The sequence below is a fragment of the Belonocnema kinseyi genome, chromosome 1 (genome assembly GCF_010883055.1).
Source record: "Belonocnema kinseyi isolate 2016_QV_RU_SX_M_011 chromosome 1, B_treatae_v1, whole genome shotgun sequence".
Lineage (NCBI taxonomy): Eukaryota > Metazoa > Arthropoda > Insecta > Hymenoptera > Cynipidae > Belonocnema > Belonocnema kinseyi.
The window spans coordinates 90,474,017-90,496,536 of NC_046657.1; the positions used below are offsets into that span (position 1 = coordinate 90,474,017).

At 27.5% G+C, this 22,520-nt stretch overlaps 1 protein-coding gene across 1 annotated transcript; it reads right to left on the reverse strand.

Moving 5' to 3' along the window:
- LOC117167728 (small integral membrane protein 14) lies at nucleotides 1-16,935 on the reverse strand. Its single transcript, XM_033352880.1, has 5 exons — nucleotides 16,527-16,935; nucleotides 10,686-10,787; nucleotides 10,023-10,077; nucleotides 9,351-9,493; nucleotides 1-1,274 (listed from the first exon to the last, which is right to left on the reverse strand). The coding sequence occupies exons 2-5, from the start codon at nucleotides 10,758-10,760 to the stop codon at nucleotides 1,230-1,232; spliced, it is 318 nt and encodes a 105-aa protein (XP_033208771.1). The 5' UTR covers nucleotides 10,761-10,787; nucleotides 16,527-16,935; the 3' UTR covers nucleotides 1-1,229.
- Between the last annotated feature and the right edge of the window lie 5,585 nt (nucleotides 16,936-22,520).

The following is a 22,520-nucleotide window of genomic DNA, read 5'->3' on the forward strand; positions in this document are numbered from 1 at the left end:
TAATGATCTGATCTTTATTATTCAAAATATTATGCAGGAATGTACAATCTTGGTTTGGATTTTATTCACATCTTTACAAAGAAATCGTTTGTCTCTACAAAACTAATTTTAAAAACTTGTATTTATATTGCACATGGTAGATAATAATCTACAAGTAAAATTAGCTAAATAACATCTTATTCAAATGAGGGGAGGTGCTACAAATATATGTGAACACTGGAATTCTATGGTCTGAAAAATTTGGATCATAGATTATGCACGGTCCACTCCATTGTATAGCGCCGCCCATGATTTGAATTAAATCTGTTTTCACAAAACGGCATAGACGTGCTTGATAAAATATAAATTTACAACCACTTGCAACCGACCCTTTATTCGACTATCGTTCAAATAATATTAAATCAAAAATAAATATTTCCGCACCATAGAATAAATTACAATAATTATTTCTTTTATATTTCTGAGATTATTTCACAAGTGCCCCATCTTTTTCTTAAATAAAGGGTCAACAATTTTACAATAATTCACCTGGAATTATAGAGATTCTAGCTCGAGATTTTTAAAATAATGAAAGACCCTGGATTAAATCGCAAAACTGTTCAAAGTTCGACTCTCTGAACTCTTGCTCTAAAAATTTTTAACGAAGGTCAGAAAGTTGAATAAGAATGAACCCATCCCAAAAGATAGACTATAGATACTTTAAAAACCGCAGCTTTTGGGCTGCGAGCATGCGATATCCAGACCGCACAATTTTCAGGAAGACTTAGCCATTCCAATTTAAAACAAAGTAACTGATCACGTGATTTCATACTTTGAAACCATGTATAAGATGTATGGATAAGTGCGTGTATAAAGAATAAAATTCGTATTTAATCGCTTTATAAAACTGTATAAAGTTTAGCTATATACAAGTCTTTTCACGAAGAAAAAAGATGAAGTTAAAAATGTTCATCATTAAACTGTTTCTTTACTGTCAGTTAAGCGTTTCGTTTTAAACTATTTGAATCATCAGTTACTGCGCTTTAATGTGGCACAGCCTTTTTTGTGTAATGGAGCACCAATTTTATTTTCTGGTTTCCATTTAAAGTTAGTAATACTATTGAATCGTGTCCGCATTGATAGCCCAGTCAAATTCAAATGCAAAATTACTGATTGTTAGTTTCGTCGTTAAATAATTCTATCAAACGCTTAAACTGCAATCACGAACGTTTCTAGTTGCTAACCGGTGTTCAGTTGACAGTTGGTGGAGGTGTTGGAGGATCATCATTCGAATCCTGGAAATAAAATTTTATTTTCATGTATTAGAAAACACAACATTTATTATACACAATATTTAACACAATATTTTGGATAATTGATGGACATTTATATTTTAACTTCAGAATTACTGTATAATATTTTGTACCAAGCCGTTGGAATTTTCTTTGAAAATGTCAATTTCCAACCAATTTACAACAATTTCTTTTAAAAAACGCTAATATACCCTACTTTTTCCAAATATTTAGTATTTTAACTATTCTTTAAAATCGAATGAATTTTTTTTTATAAAATTACTAATTTCCGGTATAAAATAGGAAAAAAATCCAAAAATCGTGAATTTATTAACTTTAAATGATAATCTAAATAATAATCATAATCTGAAAAATCTTATAATTTTTGTAATTACAAATACCAATTTTCGAAGAAAAACACTAGCATAATGTTACCAAAAATTAATCGAAATTGTAAGTTTTCTTTGCGATTGAATTATTTGTTTAAAATAATCGATTAACATAGCTTTCAATTGTTCCAAAATTATAAACCTTCTTTGAAATCTAATGATTTTTAATAAAAATATCGATTTTCACTGTAAATAACCAGCCTATAACTTAAAATTGTTACAAAGTTATGAATCGTCTTTTTTTAAATATCTTTTTTTCAATAAAAAAATTCAATTCAAACCGACAATTGTTCAGTAATTGTGAATCTCCTTAGAAATCTAATAACTTTTCAATTAAAATATTAATTTCCTACAAAAAATACCTAGCACAATCTTAAATTGTTCAAGCTTGTAAATCTTATTATTTTTAACAAAAAAGATTGGATTTAATTCTTTAATGATTTTGGTTTAAAAATTAGAAAAATATCAATTTGTGGTGAAACCAGTGAAACATACTAACATATCCTAAAGTTGCTTAATTTATGTTTTAAAATACAAATTATGGTTTAAAACGGTAGCGTAACCAAAAATTGTTTGAAAATGATGAAACTTTAAATCTAATCGTTTTTGTTTAAAAATGGCAATTTCCAGGAAAACATGCAAACAAAACTGAAAAACATAAATTGTTGAAAAATTTATAATCATTGAAATTGAATAAAAATAAAAAAGTACAAATGTCTCTCTATTCGTATGAGGTTTTCTATGACTTTTCTTATTAAAAGCGATTATTTCACAATTTCAAATTTAAGCTATAAAACAACTTCAAGTAATGAAAAGCCAATCAAATTTAAAGAACAGTGATCGCGAGATTTTCGAAACATATCCTTACACCACCTTTTTTCGATAAGAATACACACACACACACACACACACACACTTAAACTTTCTCAATCGTTTTTATTTATTTGAAAAAATCGTATATTCTTATCCAAAAAAAGTTGGTGTAACGATATGTTTCGAGTACCTCGCAATCACTGTTCTTCAAATCTGATTGGCTTTTCATTACTTGAAGTTGATTTATATCTTAAATTTAAAATTGTGAAATAATAGCTTTTAATAAGAAAAGTCATAGAACACCTTATACGAATAGACAAACATTTGTACTTTTTAAATAGAGAGTATAATAATATAGTATAGTTAAATAATACCGAAAACTGAGGTCATTTGTATCGAAATTCCGGTACACGTAGCACATAGCTATGGCCTTTTAAATACTCTTGCGCGGTAAAATTAAAACTAAAATTATCTAAAAGATTATTGTGAATATTATACATGTTTTATGTTAGTCCTGTTCGCCGGAAATTAGTGTTTTTTTTTAAGAAGAATATTATTACAAAATCGTAAAGCTTCGAAAAAGACTTAAAATTTCTAAAAATGTTAGGTTGTGTTACTTTCTAACCGGAAATTCGAATTTTTAAACAAAAATCCCCAACCAGACTCCAATTTTTCAACAATTTTATATTATGTGAACATTTTACACCGTAAATGGGTATTGATAATAACAAATTATCAAATTTCAATAATTACAAATTTTTCAACAATTTATGTTTTTCAGTTTTGTTTGTATATTTTCCCGGAAATCGACATTTTTAAACAAAAATGATTAGATTTGAAGTTTCATAATTTTTAAACAATTTTTGGCTACGTTACCGTTTTAAACAAAAAGATTTTATTTTAAAACATAAATTAAACAACTTTAGGTTATGTTAGTATGTTTCACCGGTTTCACCTCAAATTGGTATTTTTCTAATTTTTTAACCAAAATCATTAAAGATTTAAATCCACTCATTTTTCTTAAAAATAATCACATTTAAAAGCTTGAACAACTTAAGATAGTGTTAGGTATTTTTGGTAGGAAATTAATATTTTAATTGAAAAGTTATTAGATTTTTAAGAAGATTCACCATTTTTGAACAATTTTAGGTTACGTTGGTGTTTTACTTCGAAATTCGAAAAGTCTAGAATTTAAAAAAAATACTATTTGAAGAAGATTTCAGAAACTATTAAAAAAATTTCATTATTTAAGCGTTATTCGTCGGAAATTGAATTTTTGTACTAAAAAAATATATATTTCAAAGAACACGACTCACAACTTTGTAATTAATTTTTTGTTATATAATTTCCAGTGTTTTTCGCCAAAAATTGGTATTTTTAATCATAAAAATGATAAGATTTTGATTATTATTTAGATTATCATTCAAAGTTAATAAATTCACAATTTTTGGATTTTTTCCCAATGAAATTGGTAATTGGATAAAAAATTCATTCGATTTTAAAGAATAGTTACAATAATAAATATTTGAAGAAAGTAGGTTATATAAGCGTTTTTTAACGGAAACCGAGTACTCTAAACGAAAATCTTCTGAATAAAAAAATTAAACCTAAACTTTAGGTTATTTAAGCGTTTTCGGTCGGAAATTGGCATTTTGTAACAAAATTCCAACGGCTTGGTACAAAATATTATACATTAATTCTGAAGTTAAGATATAAATGTCCATCAATTATCCAAAATATTGTCCTTGCTTTTTTATTAGTTTAGAAAAGAGATATGCTAATATTAGAGGTATGCAATCGTTTATTCCAATTTTCAGTACAAATTTAGACACGCTGAAACGTTGGATTCTTCAAAATAAATATACATAATTGTACATCAAGCCGACTTGATTCCTTTAGAATATTAAAATGCTTCATATTAAAATTACTCCTTTTTTGGATTACTTTTTCTACCAAAAAAAGCACTGATTTTAATTTAAATTTATTTAATAATCTAAGAAATTGAAGTCGGGTTGATATAGTTTCATTTGTTTGTTTGTTACATTCTACTTCAATTATAGGAAAATAGATAATTTTATGTTAATTTCAAAAACTTCTAAATTATTTGACATTTCCGGTTTTTATATTTACAGTTTTTTTCAGTTTTAAAATATCTGGCGTAAAACACCCAAAATACGCATTTACACAAAGTAAGTAAATTAACTAATCGATTACTTCTATTCTGCAAGTAAAACTGCATTTATTTAAGCTCGTTGGCAACATATAATATTCGCAGTTACAGAATAAACAATTTTTTAAGAACATGACTTTTTATACACACTGAGAAAAAATGAGGATGAATCTATAAGCAACGTTTAAAAGCAGACTTTTTACTGATTCAAATGTGTAAACTTTTAAACTACGACAGTTGATTCAATGGCACTTTTTATCCGTGAAATTTTACGTTAAAAAATGAAATTGAATAGTAATAAAATAAGAAATTTGTTTCAAGGAATCTGTTGCAAATTTTATTTTTTTGAATTTCAAAAAAGAAATTTTCTAGTCGAATGAAAATTAAAAGCTGTAGAGATTTTTCAAGTCAATTCCTAATATATTTCATTGTCCGAATCCACTTTTATGATTGTTAACTTACTTTCTTCAAATTTATTATTATATCATTAGGCTATTTCCGTTTCGAGGTAAATATTTATAAACGCGTTTGATCCGTTACACTTTTAGATAAATCTAGAACCTTTTCTTTAAAGAAAATCGGTTTATCTTCCAGCATTTTGTTATTATATGATTTGAGAACGTTATATATAATTCACAGAAGTTTCTTTATTATAGCAAGAAAATTCCACTAAATTCAATGTAAATGGAATCATTTTTGTCATTGACTTAGAATTCTTTAAAATAGGTACATTGTTTTTCTCATTAACCAAACATGATACACCGAGTTTGTTATAATTCGACACGTACTTATATATTTTTAACATTTAAAAAAGATAAGAAATTTAGCTCGAAAGGACAGACGGATGCAACAGTATTTCAACTGAAATTTGACATGGGTACAAATAACTTCATTGATAAATGGAAGTCAAATTAGTGTTTCTACAATAAATAAAAAATAAAATTTTTTCCATATTTTCAATGTATTATTGAGATTTAAATAATAATTTTGAAGACCGAAACTTACCAAAAATGGTTCCTTTTTACTAGTTATATTAAAAATTCTAATTTTTCAAGGCGAATATCTCTTAGAAAGAAAAATGAAAAAATCTTGAATTTACAGGTTATTTTTTTCTATTGGGATTTTCTCCCAACATACCGATTTGATTAAATTTTCAAGATTTTTTCAATTTGTGACTAGCGACTTAAAAACTTTTTTTAATTTAGAATTCAACTACTTAGTCGCAAATAAAACTACATTTTTAAAAGTTCATTTGTTTGGTTTATGATTCACCATTTTAGTTGAAAACCCTTTTTTTCATATCTAACTATTTTGTTCCATTTCTTTTTTGTAAATTATTTAATTTAACTTATAATTTAATTATTTTATGTTTGACTGAAAATGTATCTTCAGTTGAAAATTGAACTATTTTGTTGTAAATTTCTCTTCTTTGTTGAAACTTTGCCTTTTCTGATAGAATATTAATCTTCTGGACGACTAATTCACCTATTTGGTTGACAATTCATCTCTTTAGTTGCAAATTCAACTATTAGGTTGCACATTAATTCAAAACTCAAAATTTGTTTAAAAATGCATGTGTTTCATAAAAAATACTCTTTTTTTGGCAGGAAATTTGCGGTTGGAAATTTGTTCAAATTATTAAAATCCTTTAAAAAATTCAAAATTTGTTTGAAAATTCATGGATTTTGTCAAAATTAATTTCTTTAGTTGGCATTTTTTTTATTTAAAATAAATTTTTTTCTGGAAATTTAACTATTCCTTTTTTCGTCGAAAGCTTGTCTTCTTTGATAGAAATGTAACCTTTTTGATTAAAAGTTCACCCTTTTGGTTAAAGGTTGATCTATTTCGTTGTAAATTCATCTTTTGGGTGAAAATCGAAATATTTGGTTTAAAAATAATTTGTTTCATTGAGTATTCGTTATTTTAGTTAGAAATTCATTTCTTTGGTATCAAATAGAACTATTTTGTTGATTTATGGATCAATTTTATTTATTTATTTTTTGTTTAAAATGAAGTTTTTTTTACTGAAAATATAACTATTCCATTCTTACAAGAAGATTGATATTTTTTAGTTGAAAATTCAATTACTTTGATATAAAGTGCATATTTTTGGGTTGTAAATAGAACTTTTTTGTCGAAAATTCCTCTTTTTGGTTTGAAAATTAGTTTGTTTTGTTCAAGTATTCAAATTATTTGTTGAAAATTCGTATTTTTTGGTTTAATTCAATCATTCATTGAAAAAAATTAATTTTTTTATGCTTATCAATTATTTTAAAGGAAAATGTAATTCTTTAATTTTTGTTCAAAATTGATCTTTTTAAGTTCACAAATCGACTAGTTGCTTGAAAATTGTTGTCTTTTTAGATGAAATATGTTCAAGAACAAAAATTTGGTTTACATTAATATTATTGATCTCTCAGGTGTAAGGATGTTTTTACACCTAAAAGAAAATTTTAGGACCGTCAGGAAAAAGTCAGGGAAAGACAGAGATTTTGAAATTCGGATTTTGTAGTAATCCTTATATTGCAAATTTTATTACTCGATACCACTAAATTTGTATTTTAAAATATTTTATTAATTTCATTTTCTTACTAAAAACACGAAATGAATCGTCAACATACTGAAAATAACGAGAGTTTATAAATTTTTGACTGGTAAGTAACTTGATTTACATAAATAATTAATCATACCATTTAATCAGTAGATTTGAAAATATAATAAAGTATTTTTTTAAGAAAATTGAATTTTTACCTCTTTAAGAGGTAAAAATATATCTCCAAAAATATAGAAAACATCTAAAGCGTCGATTTTAAAGTGAAATTTGTCATATCACTAGATTAAAAATAAAAAAAGTTGAGATTTTTGATTGGAGAAGAAAAAATTGACCTTAGGGTGCATGTTTTGTTTTTTCCAAAAATAATTATTTAAATTTAAATAATGCAATGAACAGATTGAAAAATGATAATTTTTCGTCTATTGTAAAAATACAACTTTTGAATGATAATTGAAAATAAAGATAATTTCGCTCGTGTAAAATACAAATTTTAATTATATTCAATATGCGTGTCTTTGGCTAAATAATAAAATTTTACATTAATTAATCTCAATTTTTTGTCAGTTTTATTCAGCACACAAATGTGACATTCTTTGTTCCTGTCCTTCAACTACAACTGAATTCCTAATGATGTGTGTCATGTTCTTCATGAAAATATGTACAAAACAAATGAAAAACAAATGACTTCTGAAAATACAAGTAGGCTGTCATTGCTAACCACGTAATTATTAAGAGTGGGAGGGGGAGTGGGAGTGGAGTACAACTTTAAACTGCTTCAATAAATTCCGATTTTCTATGTGCATACCATTTCAAAAGAAAGTTTTCATACCCAATGTGTAAAACAATAGCTTGATTTAAATTATTACTGAAATTACAATTGATGCCTGCATAAAGAGTACATTGGATCAACAAACATACACTTATTTAAAACTGCGTTCATAGTATGATACGAGATTCTTGCCCAAGGTTATTCTGTTTTATCTCGGACTTTACATGTCATAGAACAAATTATTTCAACACATGCACATGGTTTAAACAAAGATTCCAACGATACCTCAGCCGAGGGTACAATATTTGTTTACAAAATTGTAAAAAAATTTTTTTTTTAACTTTCGTGAAATCTTTAACAATACACAAAAATGCTGTTTACCTTACAGTTAAGCTATTTATAAACTTTGACTCTCAAAGAATTTAAATGTGAATTTAAAAAGCAATTTTGTTTATTTAATAATTTATTAAAAAGTGACATATATCAACCGGAAATATCGATTTTTTAAACGGCACAGTGGCGGTCTCATGACATGAAACACATGGTGTGACATCACGCGCCTTCAAAGCGGTTTTTTTTTTTGAAAAACTGAAAGAATGCTGTTTTCTTCACGAAACAGTAAAACCGAAGATAAATGTAAAAGAAAGGATTGTTTTCTTTAAATGCTTTGAGCTTTTAAATTATTATTTTTTTAATTATGTATTTCCTTTTAAGGTTTACACAGGACATAATTTTAAACGTATTTTGAAAGTTCAGTAAAGTTTTATATAAAAAAAGGTTTAATTATTTTGTTCAAATGTACATATAACCTTTTGGGTCCTTCGCAAATTTGATTATTTTTTTTTTAAATCAAAGAAAAAATGTTGTGATTTGAAAATTTTTCATTTTTTAATCCAAAAACTTAGGTTTTTCCCAGTGTATATGCATTTGCAAAATTTATATCGCAAGGAAAATAATTTTGTATATGCGTGACAAAACTTGTCTTTAATCACACACTGAAGTGATAAACAATAATCGAAAATACATATTTTAAAACTTGCGTAACACGTGAAATAAATATATTTTTTAAAATTATAATATAAGTATAATACACTTATATGCGGAAATATATTACATAATCGAAGCTCAATTAAGTCGATTTCTCGATTTTAGTAAATAATACAAAATATTTCAGATTAAACAAATATTTTTCAGGTGCATTCGTATAACTGTTTAAAACATCTCAAATACCATGCAGTATGGTGGTGTATGGATTTCTTTCCCAAAATAAAATCGAATACTTTCAATTTTCTAAATTTACATCAATTTAAACCAAAAATTTAATTTTTGAACAATTCAACAAATATTTAATGTAAATGCTTTAGGTAATAATAATTGTACTCACGGGCTGGTTACGTTTAGCTTTCATGTCTTCCTTATTTTTTGATCTGAGGGACCTTGGCCTAAGAGCATACATAAGAATGAACATCCCGAACATCAAAAACATCATGAAAAAGTTGTTGCTTGGAGTGGATGATGGTCCTGGCACTAAAATAAAAAATTATTTGTAGTATGACAATCTCGAGTGTTTGCTACAAAAATTTGCGACACTTAAAATTTATATTATGGTAAATTAGAGCTATGAAACACTTTATCGGTGTATATTCATGTACTTTTCTCAATATTTTTACTCAAACGAGAAATTAAAAAACTGCATTTTAAAGAAAAATGTTTGTTGTGCATAGGTCAAAGAAAATAAATATGTAAATGCCTCGATAGTATTTAAAATGATGTCCAATTAAAATTAGACAGAATTTAACACGATAACTGGCTAGTAAAAAGATGCTTAATAACGTTCAAATCTGAACTTTCTTTACAAAATGGACTCTCCCAACTGCCTGCGCTGCCTTGAATTTTTTAACTGAAAAATGTATCTCAAGTAAAAAAAATCACAATACATACAACCCGAATTCTATATATTTTTAGCGATACATTTTTTCAAATCGCAAATTTTCTGCGGCCGATTTTCCTTTTTATCTTAAGCTGCGGTTTGTTTTTATTACGTAAATATACATACACCTTGAGACGGAGAGACACTCATTGTCAGTACAGTAAGCCTGTGTTTGCCGCAACTAAAATCATAATATAGAAAAAGGCTTAGGAATCGAAATAAAAAATAAAAAACTATAATATTTTCCATAAAAGTAAAAATAAGTTTTAAATAAATGGCTTCAGTTTTCTTTCTGATGAAAAATGGCCGCCTTTACTAAACTTTTATCAAAGTCAATAATTTATTTAAGAAATTAAAAATTAGAAAATTGTATGTGAAATACATAAATAAAATTAAAACTGAAAGCATCAGGCACTTTACACGTAAGTTGTATTTATTTTTTGCTGAATAAATTTAATATTTTCAAAAGGATGATTTGAACGGTTGCTTAGAAAAATAAAAAATTCTCTTTTTGAAAATATTAGCAATTTTATATCAGTACAGATAATGTACTCGATTATACAATTATGGTGCAATTTGCATAACTGCTGAGTAGAGAACTTTTAGCATAAGCCTCACAATTATATTGCACAATTTAAAACACGTGGTACCATGGAAAAATAATTTTGACATCTGTGTGATGTTTAAACAAGACAAAGGCTCGAAATTCTAACCAAAATGTTTCATTAGTTGAATAATACAAAACTTTTAAACAATTATTTCTTGCTTTTTATTCTTGTCACGACTTACAATGGACAAAAGACGCTGCATTGCCATGTCGTGATTCCACATGCATTCGCATGGATCAAAACCCTCGTCGTCCATTGCTGTTAGATTTACTTTCCTTTCAAACTGTTGACGGAAAAATAAAATGTTAAAATTCAATATGACAAAAAACAACGTGATTGAAAATATGTGTATATGTTAGTCCAAGGTCTAGTATAATTTCGTTATCACAGAGTTGTTGAATTCTTGAAATTGCAAATGGTTTAAATTTCCGAAAATTCAAACTTGAAGGTTTTCTAATTTGTCAAATGAAGTTGAAGTTATAAAGTCGTCATAATTTTGAAACAATATAAAATTTTAATCTCGTAAATGAAGCGTTATTCGTAAGAGCGTTAATAAATTAAATAGTTAAACATACTAATATGTATATCTATTATATAAATTATAAATTTACAAGACTAAAAAAAAGGGAGAGCTAATCAATAAAAATAATGTAGGTAGTACGAAATTGAAGAAACTCACATTGAGAATTTTGAAATATCTGAATTACGTAAAATAAAATTTCTTTAGAACGAATGTTTTTACGCTTAACCTGGAGATTTCGTGAGGCGTATTGCCATTTATGGCTTTCACGATAAACATTGAAACATAAACATTATCTGTAGAGGAAATACTGATTTAAAAAAAAGGTTGCGTCACCAAATGTACAACTTTTTTTCCTTAATGTATTTTAACTTTAAATTATTTATATAATTGTTTTAGTTTACTATGCAAAATAAAACTTTATAATTTAAACTTTCAGTATTTTGCAAAATCCGAAAAATATTTATTTACAAAGAAATTGAGAATGAAGGCGCACAAAAAGTTGATAATTTTATGACGGCCGACGTTGGAAATGAAAATAGCAGTTTTTCTCGACAACGGCCTAACACATTTTAGGGAACAATATATGTGTTGTATAGGCTTAAGGAACTATTTTCCAGAAAAATTAAAAAAGGTTTTCTGATGAAAAATATGCGGACAAAGAAGTTTTGAATTTTTGCATGATTTTTTCTGGAGATATTTCTGAATTACTACACCCATATTTTTAAAACTCAATCTGCATGGTGGGTCATGGTTAAATACAGTTTATAACATTCTGAAAAAATATTCATCTGTTACTCAGGTCCTACTTTTTTATTACATATTTCCCCTCCATAAGCCCTAGGAAAATGCGATAAAATGTAGAAATATATATGAGGTAATTCTAAAATATGGCAAAGAAATTCACGAAAATTAAAACAAAAAATTACCAGTTCTGTTTTCGGATTTTGTTTTAATTTCTGGAACATTGTCCCATTAGTCTTTACAACATGTATTTTGTTAATCAAAAAGATAGGAGTTTTACCTATTTTGTTCTGGTTACTAAAACTTAACAATTAAAGTTTTCCACGGTGAAGTTTTTTATTTTACATTTTTTAAAGTAGACTGCAATTGAAGCATTCCAAATGAAGGACTTCGAGACAACTTTTAAGTTTAAAATAATATGTATCATAATATTATATAATAATTTAATAATATTTTATCAAATATTTGAAAACCGTTCACCGAAAATAAAAACTATTCCATTAATTTACAAACACGAAACGCAAAAAGCTAAATATTTTTTGTGAAGTGCTTAGAATTACACAATCTTTTCAAACACCTTCAATATCGTGCAATTTAAAATGCAAAACTTCCAAAATTGAACAATTTTAAATTTTATTTGAACTTGTACATACATTTTTTTATGTTCCATTTTAAACAATTTAAAATTAAGATGCATACAAACTAATATAATTAGTTTTTATTTAAAACTGATTTACCTTATATTCTAAAATTTTCTAAATTGAACTCGAAACTGCACTTTTGAAATTCAATATTTTACTACAATACGTCCTTCTAGTTATATTTAAAAATTTTTTTAAAATATTCTTAAACGATGCTTGTAAAAAATTGATTAATACTCAGATATGAAGAAAGCCAATTAATAAGTCAATTGTTTTAAGGGCACGTGATACTTTGAAAATTGTCGATTTTACCAGTTCTAGGTTCCCCCGGCTTTTTTTCTAGAATAATAAATATTTTGTCTTAAAAATTTGGGAAATGATAGCGAACATGCTAACAGACGTCCCCACACACTTTTTGTGTGTATGTGTTTTTTTTAAAATTTGGATATTGCTAACAACGTGTGTGTATATTTCGAGGTTATGTGTGTTACAATTCATCCGAGCGTTACTTCCAAACTACACAATATTTTTGGCCGTAAACTTTGAACATACAAATAAACTTAGTAACTAATGTCCCGGAACTAACCTTGTTTGCAGGCAATCAAAAAAGTTTATTTCAAAAATAATTTCCAGATTATCGGAAAGGCAGGGATGAAAAACGACGTAACCTCAAAAATAATGCATATGCATAACATTTTTATTTAGCACAATAAAGTTTTTTTGATATTATCCCTCAAAAAAGAGTCTGGGGACGTCCGTTTTGATATTTTATTGCATCTCCGAATTCAGTTTTTAAACATTTTCATTTTTGTGGAAGAAAAGCCGGGGAATCCTACGGGATTGTAGGAATTTGTTGATATCAGTACATGGTGGGCTACGGTGAAACTCAACCCAAAAGTTCTTGCATCTTTCTAATTTTTCTGTTTTCATTATTGTAATGCCTCACGGTCATTTTGAGACAAAAATAAAGTCGTTAGAGCCGTTTTTGAATAAACTAAATTTTGGATTTTTTGGGCGGTTATTAATACTGGAGTAGTGAATTATCGTCATAAACTCTTCATTTTTACACCTAGAAAAGGCTCTAAATGTTAAGCATATTGCGATAATTAAATCTCTTCGAAATATTTAAAAATAGGTAAATAAATTTGAAAAAAATTGTGATGTCAAAATTGCTTCTTTCTGGGGCATACTGATACTTTTGCATGCGCTATGAGAAATGAAGGATATACAACTCCCTGCAAAATTAATAAATAAAACATCATGCCTTCATTCATTTAGAAGATATAGCTATCAAAACTTATTTTATATAAAAAAATACAATGCTATATAGCGAACGTTGCGCAACTTGGCGACACGGCCATGGTGTTTACGCTAGGAGAGCATGGATTTGAGCCGCAGTTCAGAATCAAAGCCGGTCTTAAATCCAAGACTGCAACTCATTTTGAGAGATTTTAATTTTTGAGGAATGCCGGATTAAGACCCACATTTTAACAAATTTCAAGTTGGGGGAGCGTTCAAGTACAGTGACACTTCTATAGCGCCGATTTTGGGGCGGACGGTGGGTGAGAACTAACTCATTATAGCGCAGCTCCTGTTACGCATTGAAGAGTTTCATTGTATTACATAACATGTTTCCCTGGCTTCCCCCCACCCCATGTAAAGATTTTTCTATAGTAATTGTATGTAACTTTAATATAGGCGCTGCACTACAGTAGACCCCCTTCCCCCCTAGGTTCATTGCGTCATTCTTGTGCGCTCCCTTCAACAAATATTAAATTTCCTTACCTTTTAAAGTTTGAAATAGAGTTATTCACAACCACAATCTGAATTTCCAACAATTCTTAAATTTGAAATGGTTCAAATTTTGAGCAATCGAACGTTTTAAAATTTTAAATACAATCAAGTTTTAAAAAAAGTGATTAAACGACTAGAAATTCACAAAAACAAAAATGACTGATTGTCGATATATTTATTAACGTTTTAAATTTAGAATTTTTTTTTTAATTCGAAAGTGATTGAAACAAAATTGTTCAAAAAAATGAATAATTGCCAACCAAAAAGATAATTTTTTACCAAGAAGACGAGATTTTCAAGCAGAAAAATAAATTTTTAACTATAATGATGAATATTAAAAGAAAATTAATTCTTAACCGAATAGTTGAATTCTTGACAGCAAAAAAAAGTTACATTTACAGTTAAAAAAAATTTAAACTTAAAAAACCAATTTTCAACCGAATTTAAAAATTATTTCAAACTTTTCAAAGAAACGAATTGTCAACCAAAAAATTAATTTTTCACCAAGCCAGGGAAACTAACGCCGTATCAGCCGTATCATTGATACGCGGGGCCCCCGAGGTTTTTGTAAGAATGTTTTTGTTTATTTTCCTACAAAGGGGCCCCAAGAAATTTTAATAGAGGGCACCCTCGGAGCTAACTAAGCCACTGCACCTAGACGATTTTTTAAACAAAATACTTCATATTTTACTTAAGGATATGAGTTTTCAACTATAACTATCAATCTTCAACAAAAAAATGAATTCTGAATCAAATAGTTGAATTTTCGGCAAAAAAAAACTAGTTTTTAACCAAGATTAATTTTCTACCTTAGACAAATTTGCAAAAAAGTACGTAATTTTCAACCAAAAAAAGATAAAGCTCCAATCCAAAAATGAAAGTTATTTGTTCAGTTAAAAGTTTAGTTTTTAACCCAAAAAAAGTTTTCAATCAAAAAAGATAAACTATAAATTAAACAATTAATTTTAAAACATACAAAAACATAGTTTCAACAAAATGACTAAATTTTCAAGTAGTTAAAAAAATTATTTTAAACACTTCAAAGAAATGAATTGTCAACTAGAACCATAATTTTCTACTAAGAAGACAAACTTTCAACAATAAACGTAGTTTTCAACAAAAAATGGAACTTATTTTTTAGCTAAGAAAAATTATTAAAAAAAAAATAAATTTTCAACTAAAAAATATAAATTTTCAACAAACAACGGAATATTCAAAATTTTAGACTAAAAAATTAATTTTCAACCAATAAAAAACGATTTTTCAACAAAATAGTTAAACTTTCAACCAAAACAAAAAGGTCTTTTAATCAAAATAATAAATCATCAACCAAAAGAAATTAATTTAACGTAAAAAGTAGTTTCACTTTCAATTAAATAAGTTAAATTTTCAACGTAATAATATGTAATAGTTGATACTTTAACCAATACAAATTTTAATTTGAAACCTAAAACAGTTGAATTCAAATAATGAAGAAGATTTATTAACAAAATAGTTGAAAGCCCCCGATAAAAAGAATTAGTTTTCAACCAATGCATTTTTAGCCAAAAAAAGATGCAATTTTTACAACATATGAATTATTAAACTAGAAATCGGAATTTCCAACCAAACGAGATTATTTAGCCGTGACAAAGAAAAACAGTTATTATCCAAAATGTTGAATTTTCAACAAAAAAATTAATATTAGTCGAAATAGTTCAATTTTAAGCCTAAAAAGACAAATTTTCAAAAAAGCGGTTGAATTTTCAAGTAAAAGATTGAATTGTTCAAAAGTAAAATTGCTGCATTTTGAACAAAATAAGAAAATCGTACCTTCATTCTTTACATTTATAAATTATACAAATACCTTTTTCGAGTTCAACAGTTTTATTTAAATAATCGCGCGAAATCTGTACAATATGTTAATTATTTAGAACATTTTTCAACTCTCAATCTGTTGAGGACAGGTCCTGATTAGTCAGGATGGCTGGTCACCCTTATTCCAACACGTATGACATTTCCAATTTTGAAGAAAAGGACTAATTTAACATTTTAGTTTGTTAATAAATTATTCAATTTCAAAACTAATTTTTCTTCTCACTGCAATTGTAATAAAAGATAAATTGTTGCCACTGACTTATTTGCCATTTCTAATCTAAATATGTCACTTCTAATTTCTATTTTTAATTTGTACTTTATGTTGCATAATTCCACCCCATCATAACAAAAACAAAAACAGACATTAAATAACACAATATAGACTCCTGCCAGCCGGTCATTGTTTGGACAAAAATGTATCCATATGTACATAGAAATATAAATAAATACAAGTGGGAAAACTCACCTTTAGGTGAAGCACAAGCGTAGAAACAGGTAGAAAGTAGTTCTCTGGTAATGAAAACGAGAATCACCTTTGCAATCGATTTTAAAATGGAATAAAAAAAAGGCAAAAATTAATGAAAACTCCTGACGTGGCAAAATCTCTTCCAGTTGGATATGCAATTATTTTAAGATCTACTGTGGAATGACACAATCAGGTGTATCCGAAAAACTTTAGACTTGAGAACGACGAATCTTAGAGCTGAATTCAGGAACGTAATTGTTTCAATGCAGCTGATTAAATGGAAGATGCCGGAATAACTGTCTGTCAGACAAAAGCTCAACTCCGAGGCAATATTTTTATTTGACTTTTGACGTTACACACTCGTGCAATTGTGTACACTCGTATTTACATTTACATTCGCCTCTGGAACTGCCATTTTATCTCTCTTCGACCTACCTCGACACTCTTCGACACACTTCGACACTCTTCGACACTTTTCGCTGCTTGATTCTTATTGGTCAACTTTTTATTTCCGTATTGCCGACCGAGCTCTACTTTGGTTGGCGGTTGTATGCTCGTTCTTTAAAAAAATACAATAATCATCTTACGAACGTGGTTCTAATTCGCCCACGTGGACGTTATTTTCTTTAAATTTCTACCTTTCTTATGTTTGGACAAGATCAAAAGTGGGGTTTTAACACTTTTTTAAGATAACGTGTACCATCGTTATCAGATGGAAATTTTTTTCAATGAATCACAACAATAAAAACGAGGACAAAATGAAACAAATTTAAAGAATTAAAGGGATCCAAATTATATTTTTAAATTAAATCATTTAAAAATGAACAATTTGAGGAATAAAACTAGCATTAGGAAAAAAAAATTTTTGATACAAAATAAAAATTTCGAATAAATAAAAAAAAACATTTTTCGTCGATCACAGGGGAAAAATTTTAATAATAATTCTCAATTATTTTGCGGCGTTTCGTCAGCTTGATTCGCTGACTCTTCAGGCTAGAATTTTATTGAAAAACACCAAAATATAAAAAAAAAGTACAAACACGAGAAGTTTGATATAATTTTTGGAAAAAATGACAATTCGGCTCATATTATTCAAATAAGAGTTCACATAAGAATAAAAGTTGAAGTTGAGTTATCCTACTCATCTTAAAGACGACGTGCAAGCATTAATTTCACTCTTAAATTAGCTGGCGATTTTTTGGTCAATCTTATCTTTTATTTTATTGTGAATTCTTAGTCGAATGATATAAGGTGAATTGTAATTTTATTTTTTAAATTATTCAAAACTTCCCTTTCTTTTAGTTGTTTTATATCTTGGTGTTTTAAAATAGAATTTTAGTCTGAAGAGGACAGCGTACAAAGCTGACGAAATATCGCAAAATAATTGTGAATTATCATTCAACTTTACCCTTTGTGATCAACGAAGAACCTTCCCTTCAATTAAAATATGGAGGGTGATACTTATTTTCTTGAAAAAATTCGAATAACTATTTATTTCTTACAAGCTTTTCAACGCTTAAATTCAAGCTAAATTTAGATTTTAAGATTTGAGAACAAGGAAATTAGTTTTAAACTAAGCTTTTAAAGTTATTCATGTACACATAATTTTCCTAAGATTCTTGAAGGTTTTTGAAGATTTCAGAAGTGCCAAAAAAGAATCCATTGAAATTTAAAGATATTTTTTGTTGTACAGGATCATCCGAAATAGCAGGAAAAATTAAAATCAACTTAAAATATATTAAGGACTTTCAGAAGTTTGAAAACATTTTTTGGTTATAAATGTTCGGAAATATTTTCAAGTTTGCAAATGTTTTTAATCTCTTAAAAACGTTTAATATTTCTAAATTAGATTTCCTCGCTAGCCAACTTCACTTCGTCGAGTGCTGAGGAGCACAGAACGGCACTAAATGCATAGGACAAATCTTCATTTTTGTCATATCTTCCACTATATACAAAATTTGGTAATAAAATAATATTTTTTTAATTAAAAAAAAGTTTTTAAATAAGAAAAATTTAGTTTTAAAGCCAACAGGTTTGAACGAAAATGACCATTTTATGAAGTAAATTTTGTATTTTGCTACAATATTAACAAAAATGGCCTGAAAAGGGTCTAACATGTTTTCAAAATTCTGCAAAAATTAAAAAAAGTCCTTAAAATCTCCCACATTCTTTCAAAAATGTTAAAAAACTGATTTTATTATGCTTGATTCTCAACCACTCTACTTAGCCTGTTACATTTTCTAACTAAGTAGGAAGAGTTATTATCCAAAAAATGCACATACATATTTCTAAAAATTTCTAACTTTAAAACATAATTTAAGCAATATTTCAACAAAAGTTTTTTTTTATAAATTAAGATACGAATTTATGCCTCAATTAGAAAAATCCTAAGGATATTTATAGACCATCATATGTAGATAGGAACGTATTTGAGCTTAGTGTTTTTATTTCAAACATTCTTTTAAGATCGAAATGAAACATATTTTTTATCAACCAATTCATGTAACGAAACCAGTACACAAAAAAGCTAAAAAACAACATTTAAACAAATTTAAAATGTTATCAAGCTTAAACTTATTTTTAAATCCTTTCAAAACTTCTAAATAATTCTTATACTTATTCAAATTTTGTCTAAACTTTTGTAGCCTTGCAAAATTAAATAATTTGTGTTTAAAATTAGGTTTAAAAAGGTCTTTTTTCAAAATTTTCACGAGTTTACATTCGTCAGCATTTTTAAAAATCTTCACAAGTTTTAAATTATTTTTGAATTTTTTCAAATGTTCTAAAGCTTCTAAATATCTTTTGAAATTATTCAATTATCATAAAAAACGTAGAGACCTTCAAAAATAAAAAAAATAGTCGCAAAATCTTCCAGATTTTTCTGGACGTACTTTGAAATATTCGAAACTTAAAATAAAACAGAAACCCTGAAAAATTTGCTCATAAATCTTATGTCAGTATATTCTAAGTTTTTGCCTCAATATTGAAAAACCATGTACAATTAAAAATTTCTCTTCTATCAAAAATGTTTAGAAATTCTGGTTTGAAAATTTTATTTACACAGTTGGTGGTACAGAAAATTCGTTATCTTTATTACTAGATAAAAAAACTGAAAACAGCTACTAAAAGTGATATTCATTCCGTGTCACAAGCAATCACGTTTTTACTACAATGTATCCCAGATCTCTTGACTACAAGTTTTAAAGAAAAGGAACGCGTAGTTTTAAATATTGAACATCGAAACCTTCTTTTGAATTATGTTTATTTGAATGAATATTGAAAATATTAGATTCAATAAGAACAAATTTTAATTTTCAAAAAATGACCCAAGGATTCTAATTTTATTTCAGAGGACGATAAAGCTATCAAATTTTAAAAAGGTCTGTCGAGACCAAATTAAACAGAGAATTTCGCCATTTAATTATTAAAAAATAATTAACTAAATCTTTTTGATTTTTCGTATCTACAATATACCTAACTAATTACTTGAGTTTGTAAAAAAATAACAGACTTACATGATCTCAATGAGAAAATAAAGCTCCTACTTAATTGTAAGAAATATTTTTTTTTTAAATTTGGTGTCGTTATGATACTGATCCCCCGAGAACTTAAGAAGAACGTACTTGTTACTGTAAATAATTCATTTATTTATCTACTTCGTACTTTAATACATATATGTATGTAAAAAAATTTTCTTTTTCGGATTCAATTTTTCCGTTTAAGAATCATTTTCATTGCTCTAAACAATTTTTCTGAACAACTTAATTCATTTCGCGTTCGGAATCTAAAAATAATATAATATAAACATTTTATTCTGATGATTATAATGTATTGATCTTTTTTCCTTTTCTTTTCCATTATTTGTTATTCATTCGTACTGTCAACTGCATACAGTTTTATGTCTTCTTTTCCATCGTGTTTTTTATTCCTATTTTAAACTTAATCTTTCTATCGATTTTTCATCCGCTTTTCCTCTATGTTTTTTATTAAATCATTATTTCCTTTCTTTTTCATTTTTTCTTTATTCTAACTTTCAACTAAATCTTTAACCTTTTCTTTTTCTTTTTTTATCTAATCATGCTATTCACATAATTCTTTCTACACAGTCAGTTGTCCTTTTTCTATTAATAGGTTCTTTTCCCATCTTCTTAACCCTGCTTGTATTCCTCTTTTTCCTAATGTTTATTTACTTAACTTTTGTTCTTTTATTTTTTATATTAATTATTTATTTTTGTTATTATATGGCTGATTATAATTTTGTGATAATCATTCGGAATAAAAGAGTTCTATAATATTCTATAATATGTCATGATGTGTTTTATTTATATTTCGAGAAAGTAAAAGTAGTCATTTAGTATTACCACAATAATTTTCAAAAAATATTTTACACTAACGTACCATTTCAAATACTGTGACAAATATTATTAAATTGACATTATAACGAGAAACAAATTATTGAATCTCTACCACTTCACCATACATACTATTTTGTGAAATGTGTAATTTATATGATGGTTTATCTACTATTTTCTTTTTTTTATATTATATGATTCATATTATTGTAAGTTATAAATGATGAATATAAAGACAGTATTCTACACTTGAAATCGCAGTATCACTCGAGGAAGAATTATATTATATTCTTTTTTAGAAAAAATTAGGCGATATGTATTTTTCCAAATTGTATAAAAAATGTCCAATAGTTATGCGTATTTGCATTTTCTGCTTTATTTAAAAACAAAAACGATTTTGTTCGTTAAACCTCTATATCTTTTGAACTTATTGAGATATTTATTGTTTTATTTTTAATTCTAATAGCTTTTATTGCCTTCTTTCGTAATCTACTAGAGGATTTTAAAAGGATTTAAAAGCCACAACATTTTTGTGGTTTCTCGGAAAAGAATAAAAGTAGATTTTCTCAAAAAACGCAACCTTAAATTTGTTGCCAATTTTTTGTTGTTGAATTTATACTTTGATAAGGAATACATCTTGTAAGTTTGATGCTGCCTAAATAACTTTTGTGACCAGAACATTTTTTTTCTTACAATCGAATTTTCTACTTTTTCTCGGAAACAATGACACAGGCGGAAAAATCGTAAAAATGGGTATTGCCTAACTTCCTCTAGAAAGCCGCAAATCTCGTTCCCAAGAGATACTACGATTTCAAGTGTAGAACCCTGTCTGATTTGAAACGGATTCGGCCTTGGCATAAATAACACAGCCACACAAAAAAAGTGTGCGGATCTGGTAACAAGAAACACGGATTCCTATGGATTTTGGGGCACTGAATTCAAATTCGGTATCAAAAACCACCCATCACGTCATGGTTGAGCCATAACCTCAAAAAATGACGAAAAATCATGCACCGAGGCAAATAAATTTCAAAATAATGCCAGTGATGCAAATTTTCACTTCAAAAACATGTCGACAACTGTGAAGGATCAACCCTTGCCTGATATCAACTCATTTAACATAACTTTACCCAACAGAACCTGACCTCACCTCACCTTAATTAACAGAAATTTATTGAACTACACGTAAAGCTCTGGAAGCATATATCCCCAGTAGCAAATGTGTGCTTCATCGAATGGGTCAACTCGAGCCTAACCTAGAAATAAATCTAACCTAGCCTAACCTAACCTAACCTCACGAAACACAATTCAACTGATTGTGTTGTCCCGTTGTGTTTGCGGTACCGTTTCATTCAGCTTCGGCTTAACCTACATAGAGGTTTAACCTATCCTAACCTAACAAAACCTGACCTAACTTAACCGATTACGCTGACCACCCTGTTCTTGCGTACTTTCATATTTTGACATTAATAACAGTAAATGTCTGGAGTTTCGTAACCGCTTGTTGCCAGCATTATTCGCCTGTATCTGTAACCAGGGCAAGGTTAGGTCAGGTTTTGTTAGGTTAGGATAGGTTAAACCTCTATGTAGGTTAAGCCGAAGCTGAATGAAACGGTACCGCAAACACAACGGGACAACACAA

Bases quoted from the DNA above. Each gene is read 5' to 3' on its own strand.
- LOC117167728 (XM_033352880.1), bottom strand. From the start codon at position 10,760: ATGGACGACGAGGGTTTTGATCCATGCGAATGCATGTGGAATCACGAC. The intron at 10,078-10,685 runs GTAAGTCGTGAC...TTATGATTTTAG, and splicing joins TGCAGCGTCTTTTGTCCATT to TTGCGGCAAACACAGGCTTA. The intron at 1,275-9,350 runs GTGAGTACAATT...TTTTATTTCCAG, and splicing joins AAGCTAAACGTAACCAGCCC to GATTCGAATGATGATCCTCC.